Consider the following 10095-nt stretch of genomic DNA (forward strand, 5'->3'; position numbering starts at 1 on the left):
ACGTCCAGATACCCTACCCGGGTAACCTAATGGCAAAAGGCGACCCATAAGTCCGCAATCATGGACAGTGTTAGGTAACCTAAACTCATCATCTCCTGTTTCAGAGAACACCAGGCGCTAGAAGGCCCATTGTGCTTAAACCTTGTTAACATCGGATTCGAACTTGAGACTTTGTGATCTTAAGCTCAAATCTTCACTTTCCTTCTTATACCAGTTAAGCTAAAGCTCATTTCAAATTACTCTAATAGTGGCTCTAATATCTCAAAATATGCGTCTATATTACGGTTAATATATGTTCATTTTTGCTATGCCTATTTCTGCGCCACCACATAGATTTTTTTGAACTTTGTTTAGCTTGAAAGTAACAATTGGAATATCCAACATTAATCAATAATTGATTTAGTTGACTATAAATAATAGTTATAGTCGTATCTTTTCAAATATCATAAGTTAAAACTTAAAACCCTATAGTTATTAATTGGAAATTCGAAAAATACAAGATTTGAAGATGTGAATATGATTACTCTCCTGTATTATATGAAGAAGGCTAGAAATGATAAACTCAAAAGTCCTGTTAATACAATGGACATAATAAACGTGGTGTTGGTACGGCAACAAGTCGTATCGCCTTGGGTGCGGTGAGTCCAAACACATCCCCCATGTCGATTTCACTCGGTTTCATACCATCGGGTAACTCCCAAGTGAAACAATGAAGGAGGTGGGCTAGCGCCATCTCCATTGCGTACAAACCAAGTTGCATTCCAGGGCATGACCTTCGTCCCGAACCAAAAGGTAGAAATTCATAGTTACTTCCCTTAAAATCTGGAGCCCCATTTTGCAAAAAACGAGACGGATTGAAAGCATCCGGATCTTCCCAAGAGCTCTTATCACGATTGATGGCGTATGCGTTAACCATGACGCGCGCCCCCTTAGGGATGTAGTAGCCCATAACCGTTGTGTCCTGTGACGATTTGTGAAGAGCAACAGGAATAGGAGGGTGTAGGCGAAGCGTCTCTTTGACAACACACTTGAAATAAGTCAACTTCTCTAGGTCAGCCTCTTCAACCCGACGTTCGAGACCAACGACACTAGCCAACTCTTGCTGGACGCGCTTTAGTGCTTCGGGTGTGTGCATTAGCTCAGTCATTGCCCATTCTATCGCAGATGCTACTGTCTCAGTACCTCCAAACATTACATCCTAGAAAATTAATATATGTATCAAATGTTAAGTCACTTAGTCATATGCTGATCACTTGTATATTCAAATAAAACATATTTGAACTAAATTACTTACCATAATTATGGCTTTCATATTATCTCTGGTTAACATGATCGCGTTGTGCAAATCCTCGGCTTCGTTGACTTTTCCTTCCTCGCTATAAAACGCCAACATCTCATCAACCATATCGTTATCCACATTTTGATCATCGATTTTCTTCTCCTTCCTCAAATGATCGTCAACGATTTTATCAATGAAACAGTCTAAAGCGGCTCGGGCAACAGGTAGACGGGTATTCAACCCAGCGGGGTCAATGAACCCGAGCCATGGAATAAAGTCAGCCAAGTTGAATGCACCAAACAGCTTCGTGTACTCTTGCAGGATGCTTATGAATTCCTCTTTACTTTCATTAGATATCGATCCAAAAGCCGCCCGATAAATAATATCATGAGTCAACCCAAATACAAGCTCACCTACATTTACTGGCAAACCGGAGTTGACCGCGGTGGATTTCACCATGGAATCCACCTCATCACGGACAGAATCCCAGGATTCTGCCCGCTTACGGCTGAACAACTTCATGACACTCAGCTTCCGCATCTGGCGCCAGAACGGGCCGTAGTCCGCAAAGGCCATATCGACTCGGTTGTAAGTCAGATAAGTGATGGCAATGGTGGCTGGACGGTTGGCAAATATGTGATCTTGGACTTGAAGTATTTGTCGGGCCATCTCGGGCGACGACACAGCAATGGTGTGGCTGAATCCCATCTTGAGATGGAAAATGCCACCGTATTTTTCCGCCAAGCGGGCTAAGCCACGGTGGGTGAGTTGGTCCATCATCAACATGTTGCCAATGATCGGCCACCCCATTGGGCCCGGCGGAAGAGGTTTTCGGCGAAGCCAAACGAGAAAGAAAACAGTAAAGAGAGAGATTAATGCTAGAGTGATTTGGATTTGGATTGAATCCATTATTGATTCAAGTGGCAACTGGATGAATATGTTGCTGCTTAAAAATGGATACGATGGGTATGTTATATATACAAGTTTAGCGGGCACACCATGATAGAAAGCGTGTTGATTTACTGTTTAGTGTTTAGGTTCTTGAAAACGAGTGCTATTGTGCTAATGAGTAATGAATTCACTAGCACAATAGGAAGATGATATTGGAATGTTGCCTATTTTAGCATGTATACAAATTAAGGGTATGTTATTATATATATATATACGAGTTTAATGTGATATTTTCTCCCTTGATCTCCTCCTTTGACGTACCTTACATTTAGCCACACTGTTTGGTATTTCCTGCTTGTTAGGCTATTTGCCTAATTTGGATTGTACCCATGAATGCAAGATCAGAAAATATCAATGTACAAAATACCCTTTGGTACTATCATTGGTTAGAAAAAAATTATTGAATCATAAACACGTAGGTCTGTAAAAGAACCGATAGATGTGAATGAGACATGCTTGTGTTCGTTCGTTTAACTTTAATAGTATAAAGTATAAATTAACGAATGGTTCACGAATGTAACCGAATATGTCTGAATATAAATGAAGAAACATTACTAAGTGAGCACCAATTAAAAGTAAATGCGAACATCAATTTTGTCTTAAACAATAATAAACCTATAATACATTGTAATGGCCCAAAAGTTTTCAATGAATATAAACGAACAAATTAACTTAAACAAACATAAGCTAAAGAACATAAATGATGTTAAGGCACATGTATAAATGAACAAATGTCACGATCATAAATAAATAAAAACAAACAAACTTCCTATCAAACACATCATGAAAGGTTCAGTTCGCAGGAACAAGATATTTTTAAATCACATGGCCAAATGTCCTCACTGTACTCTCACTATATTAGTTACTAGGATACTGGTCCGTGTTACATACGGGTAGAAAATATTTCAAATGTTTTATATATGTAGATATCATAAGAATTATTTACCTTGTTCTCTGCAAAACTACAAGATGTAGAAAAAATATGTATAAATTGTTGAATGAGAAATTGTTATAGAAATTATTGAATTGTTAAAATAATAATCATATTAAAAAGGGAATACAAAATCAGTTATAAATAATTAATTGTTTTTAAAATCGGTTTTTAAATCATTTGAAAGGAAATAGTTAGTTATGATTATAAAAAACATTAATTAGTGAGGTTATGATTATAAAAAATATTAATTAGTGAATTATGTGGCATTTCTATAGATGGAAACTGAATTGGAAGCCTATGTGAACGTGTTAATTGAACGTCATGAATATCATGTATTGCTTTAACTAGCATAGTAAGATTTCGTAGTATCACTAATTTTTTTTTTCTAAAGTGTGATTTTCATTTAAAAATACCCAACAAGAAGCTAAGCTAAAGCATTAGTAGAATCATTTAAGTTCACATTTAGGGCAAATTAAGGGTATCGTTTAAGTTCACACATGACAAATAACATGTCACTTTAACGAAAACCCACTTTAATTTCGTCTTGTAATGATGTATAAAAACTTCAAAACATTCACTATGATAATCCTTGAATTAGATTCACAGTTAATTACTTAATTATACATATATGATGCATATGGAATACATATTCTAGTTTTGGTAACTAGGTACTTTGTTTCAAGAAAATGCTAGTTTCTTCCTTTATATACAAACCAATTTGGCACTTTGTTTCAAGAAAATGCTAGTTTCCACCTTTATATACAAACCAATTTGGCGGGAATTCAATCGTTATTTGCAACGGAACCAGCACTTACTATAGCAAATGAAAGAAAACACACAAAAAATATAGTCGTGATATGCCCAAAAAGATATCAACATGTGTTTTATATTGACCGAAAACTATAAAAGCAAATGCAAGTATACAACTTCGATTTCAACAAAATATATTGAAATGTCAATAAAAGAAAAAAAAAACTAAACACAAATGTGTTTTATGTTTTTTTTTTCTTTTCAGTATGATGACAAAATGGTAATTGATTCTTTTCCGGTGAGACGCCGCTATATTAACTATAGTTTACCGCCGGCGTATTTTCCAACTCATCCTCAAACATCGTTCGTTGTATCTCCTACATTTAATTGCAATAAATTGAACGGTTATAATACCTAATAAACTGAATGATCAAAGATACCCTAGCTATCTTCATTCAGGGATTCAATCGGTCGTCTTTTAAACTGACGATTGTGCAATTATTTCACCCCTCTGGTTATTTATATTCACCAATGCATCTCGGTATTATCAGGTATGTTGTTCTTCTTTTCTCTATCTTGTTCCTAAATTAATTTGTTCTATGTTACTGCTTGTCTATTTGGTTACAACACATCATACTGGATACAAATATATTCCTTACCAAAGTTGGAATTGAATGCAGTGTTGGCATATTTACGGAGGTTTCTCAATTATTTTCCATTGCTATCGTAAAAGCTTAATGTTAATGGGATTGAGTTGTTTTGCTTTTAGTTTAATTGGAGTGATAAACTAGAACTAGGATTTATAGAAAAGAGAGATTGCGTAAACTAAATTAAACCAAATCGATATAAATAAATTAGGGCTTGAATTCTGCTCAGGTTTATTTGTGGATATTGGATACACGTGCCACGGTAACCATCATTAAAACACAACTAATGGTGGTTGTTTATGTCAAAACGTAATGAAGGAGTTGTTCAGGGTATGTGCTCGTTTATGTTATCAACTTAATATATCATTTGTTTGGAATGATAATAGGTGTTTGATAATTTTCTTTCATCAATGGATAGGGAATCTGATTGGTAACGTGTAAATGGTACTAAATTTATTAAGAACAGTTATGATGAGACCGAACTATCTGTGTTCAAGATTCAAGACAGATGAAGGTATACATATCTTTATGTTATCAATGATATTTCATGCTTAATTTCTGCTGTGCTTGGCTGTAAACATTTTGGTTGTTGCACGGTGTAAGTAATTGATGGACTTGATAGGGCTATGGTGCACAGTGCAAGTAATTGATGGACTTGATAGAGTAGTCATAATCAATCACGAAATTGACGATTCCTTCAATAAGCAATCAACTGAATTGAATGGTTATTAATCAATCACGAAATTGACGATTCCTTCAATAAGCAATCAGTTGAATTGAATGGTTATTCTGGTGTAACCATTATACCTAATCAGTCTATTACAATTCATCTTCCTATATAATCGAATTGAATGGTTATGGTTCAATCATAATACATGGCAGCATAAGATGATAAACAGGAGAGATAATTTTACTGCAGCATCTCAGGAAGCTCAACCATTTTAAAATAAAAAGGATGCATAAGACGATTAGGAAGTTGTGTGTGCTCAGATCAAGGACATATGGCGAGTTTTTCTATTTTATTATTATTAATTTTGAACACAATCCTTGGCTAATAAATTTTATAATATTGGAACCAAATTTTGACTTAATAGGTTAACGATGTAAGAGGTCTGATGGCTTACGAGTCTCCGGGCAAAACCGTGAACATCATTATCTTTGGATCCCTTATTTCACATGTTTCTGGATTTTTATTTATAGATATGATTTTCATTATATGTTTTTTAATTAGTTATTATGATGGTTAACTTGTAAATTCAATTTCTAGCATCAGAATATATCTAGCATTTGCGAAATATGTCAGATATATTGCGGAATACGCTGCAAATGTTTACAAGGTACGTTTACTCAACTATATTGCACTTGTGGAAAATTTGAAAATTAAAAATGATATAGTGTATTAACAAGATTGCTTTAGCTCATTTTTATAAAAAAAAGTATAATATTTTTTTGTTAAACGGGGTGGTGTTCGTGAATTGGTGAGTCTAACTTGAAACATTTCCCAAGTTTGGCTCGAACTTGAACCATCAAAATTCTGACGTTATTTTTTATGTGAAGAAATCCCCTTTTGATTAAACTGGTTAAATAGTTCAACTTGATTACCACGTATGTTAAATGTATCGAAACGGGTAGTGACCAAATTTATAACAAAAAAAATGATGAAACTTTGGACAAAAACTCGTGCGGGCCAAGTCGGGTTACGTAGTGGGTCAAAATGGGTCGGGTCAAACAAGGTTCAGGGTAGAATGAGCTTGGGTCAAAACGTGTTATTAATAAAATCAAATTTGTTCGAGTCAAAATAGGCTGTGACCAGGTTTGAAATTATAAAAAGTTTGGTTAAATTTATTACAAAAAGTGCTTCGGGTCAGTTTTGATGTCTTGTATTTGGCAGTACAAAAAGTGTTGCGGGTTAGTTTCGAAACATGATTATTTGAATTTATATGTATTAATATGCTAATTACTAATTATTTTGTTTGTATACAACACTTGCCAATATAAAATAGATTGATTATTGAACTGCACAATTTGATATGGCATCTTGATCTTTGACTTGTTTTGAGAATTAGTTTGTGGCCTTGAATGAGCTATAAGGCTATAATAACAACTAAATATAGCTCATTCATGTTGAAGAACTTAGTTTTGACTTTTCAGTGACTGAGTTAGATGGTTAAGTAGATAATAAACTACTGAAAAACAGAATGAAAAAAACTCAGAACAAACACGAACTTGACCCGGCATAGAAGACCATCTGATAAACAATGCCTTTTTACTTAAAACATGTTATAACAAACTGGAATTGAAGAAAGTTAAACAAGCGTGTTCTTAATTTTAAACAAAGAGGCGACTAGGCATGTACAATTAAACGTATTCTTTTTCATTTTCGTTCGTTAAGAAATTGCATGTGTTCGGGTTTGTTTATGTCCGCTCGTTAACAAATTAAACAAAAAGTTTACAAAGTAAACAGACGAATATAATTGAACATAGAAACTAGGTTAAGTTGTATAGCAGATTCTAACAAATTTGACACAATAATTATTATTAAAACTTAAAAAAAGTTTAAAAATAGTGAACAAAAAGGGTTTCTTGTCTGCATAACATGTAAAAAACTACCATTGTGACACCACTGTATCAATACTTTTAATTCGACAATACATGACGCGAAGGATATGTCAGATCATCAGACCACCATAACATGGGGTTGTTAGGCAAACCGGAAACTGATGACAGTCCACACAATTTCTTGATGTTTGCCAAGAAATTGATTGTGCCAATTTCTCTACTATTAATTGTGTAGATGAACTACAATTATCCTATTCATGGAGTTAAAGTGATGCTTGCTTTTCTTTGCACAAATCATCGTATCATTTCTAATGACATTCACTGCATGTAGACAAAAGTCCCACCGCAACTCGCAAATAATGTTGGCACCATAACAAACCGAAACGCTACCAACAGATTCATCATTGTCTCCCCGCCGCAATGCGCGGGCTCTCCTACTAGTACGGAGTAAAACATTTGACAAGGGTAGTTAAAAGTTTAATAACATTAAGAGGGTGTTTGGAATTGTTTATTTTCACCAACTTATAACTTATAAACTCTTTGAGAAATAATAAGGTGTTTAGTATAATAAAAGAATACTACTTTATGCCACTTGTCATTCTCTTAGCTATCCTCACACTTTTAAACCCATTTTGTTATTTGGATCCCATGTGGGTCAACCCAACCCTAAATAGCCTTATTCTTATGTATATATAAAGCAAGTGTGTTAATGTTTATTTATTTATTTTTTTTCTTTTTATATTTTAACGTCATGTTTATCCTTAATTAATAAAATGAAATAATTTAGCTATAGAAAAAGAGCATGTCAAATGGGATTGAAGTGGTCGGAACATTGTTTTATTATTACTTTTTTAGTATTTTCAGGTATATAAAATAAAAGTAAATTAAAATACTTTATTCCTTAAAAAATTTTCATTATATACACTGACACATTCTCATAAATTTGTTTATTGACATGCTAAGCATTTAAATTTATTCTTTTGGTTTATTTTGAAAAGCTAGAATCATGAAGTTCTTTTCTTAGCTATCATATATATATATATATACATAAAAAAACTAGCTTTTATTTTCTATAATATGGGGTTGTTTTATATTATTCGTTTCTATTTTTAATATATTTTTTTGGATTTTTAATTTTATTTATTGTAAGAAAGTTATTAATATACTTAGGATTTGATTATTAAAGGGTTTCACAAATAAATTAGATGTTATAACCCAGTTTAGAGGTTATATGGGTTTGCTAAGACCCATGACCCGCTTCTTCTTGTTTTACTATAAAACTGTTTTTTAATTATAAATAATATTTTATAAAAAACCATAAACTAATTTTTAGTATTCCCTATTTTATAGGATTTTCATATAAAATATTTGATGAGATCAATTTTTAATATAATGAGATGTTATAACCCGTTTAAAAGGCCATCTGAGTTTGATGAGGCCCATACTCGTGAATTCGGTTTAAATGCACGAGAAACCTTATTTTACAAATAAAGCAATATGATGGCTTGAGAGAATTTAAGAAAGTTTCGTTTATATATATTTAAGATTTAAGATTTAATACATAATCTTATTTTATTATTTATGGTTGGCTTTTACTTGAAAGACCTTGTGTTTTCACACGGACATCTATACGTCGCTTTGTCAAGATTTACAAGCAGTCATTGACTAAAAATTTTGATTATTAGGTATATTTGCAAACACAACCGCAAACGTAATGTATAAGGAAATTTTTTCTTATAAGTTAACATTTGCGTAATGTTTCTTTAGCAATTCCTATAATTTTAATATAAATTGTAATTTTATTAACAATATATAATAATTGTGTTGTCGATTGTATTTTGACTAATGTTCAAATTTTATAATTTTCATCAATTTCCCATGTAATACACGGAGCTCAAAATAATTGCTTATATTGTAAAAGGAAAAGTTCCATAAGTTACATATTTGTAACTTATTAACTTAATGATAAATTATAAAGAAGTAAAATAAGGAATCTCAGATACCCCTAAAATAAAGTTAATGTATTTAATTTAAGTAATAAAGAATATATTAAAGGAACCAAAGAAAAATAATCATTCCAAGTGACAAAAGAGTCAACAATTATAGACATTAATAGGAAATTAATCTAAAATAATGTATATTAAAAGTGGCTTAAATACCTGGATTATTTTTTAAATGATGTTTGAAATAGTTTCTTGTTTCACATAGAGGTTATGAATTCCAATTTTATTAGTTTTATGTCTTACTCTATGAATCTATAAAAAAATTTATATATAACTAGTTTTTCTACTTGGCGCATTGCGTCGGGGCAGCTGGTAAAACCCCAGTGTTGAAATACGGGCGTTGGTAAAACCCGAGCGTTACGACGATGAGTCGATACGAATTCGGTCGGTATCGGTTGCGTTCGTTACGTATAGACATCATTGGTAAAATTTAAGCGTTAAAACCCAAAAACTTAATTCGTCAATTAACATATAATAAAAACATTAACGTATAAGAAAACAAAATATTTAAGACAATGTTTATTTGGTTGGAAACCCGGGCGGTGATAAAACCCAAACATTGTGGTCCCGAGCATTGAGACGGTAACTTGGCACGAATGCGGTCAGTTTTGATTATGTGCGTTACGGTACCGGAACTAAAAACGAAATAGAAATAAAAATTAAGGTAGACCGATGACCAATTTGGGGGGGGGGGGGGGGTTCAGTCATGGGCTTTAAATCAGGTGGCGAGTCTGAGCGAACTCGGTTAGTTTCTTTCAAGGTTGTTATGGTACCTGAACTAAAACAAAAAAAAATTGATGTTTGGTCGATTTTCATTACGTTTATTATAATAACTTGACTTAAAAAAACAAAATTCATCGATTAATACGGTGCCGCCAAGTGGCCCAATAGGCCACCTGCGGTACCAAAGTTCTTATTTACATATACTAACTAGTTTTTTACTCGGCGTGTTGCGCCAGACAGATTGTCTAA

At 33.2% G+C, this 10095-nt stretch overlaps 1 protein-coding gene across 1 annotated transcript; it reads right to left on the reverse strand.

The window, feature by feature from the left end:
• Positions 1 to 562: 562 nt before the first annotated feature.
• Positions 563 to 2569, reverse strand: LOC143601386 (cytochrome P450 84A1-like). The gene is made up of 2 exons (XM_077078809.1): positions 1295 to 2569; positions 563 to 1198 (listed from the first exon to the last, which is right to left on the reverse strand). The coding sequence occupies exons 1-2, from the start codon at positions 2186 to 2188 to the stop codon at positions 575 to 577; spliced, it is 1518 nt and encodes a 505-aa protein (XP_076934924.1). The 5' UTR covers positions 2189 to 2569; the 3' UTR covers positions 563 to 574.
• Positions 2570 to 10095: the final 7526 nt, after the last annotated feature.

The sequence above is a fragment of the Bidens hawaiensis genome, unplaced genomic scaffold, assembly GCF_021521415.1.
Source record: "Bidens hawaiensis isolate Kalapana, Puna unplaced genomic scaffold, B.hawaiensis_p1.1 tig00056179_1, whole genome shotgun sequence".
Lineage (NCBI taxonomy): Eukaryota > Viridiplantae > Streptophyta > Magnoliopsida > Asterales > Asteraceae > Bidens > Bidens hawaiensis.

Excerpts from the sequence above, each read along its gene's own strand:
- LOC143601386 (XM_077078809.1), bottom strand. The coding sequence starts at position 2,188 with ATGGATTCAATCCAAATCCAAATCACTCTAGCATTAATCTCTCTCTTT. Across the intron at positions 1,199-1,294 it reads ATATGAAAGCCATAATTATG|GATGTAATGTTTGGAGGTAC; the intron begins GTAAGTAATTTA and ends TTAATTTTCTAG.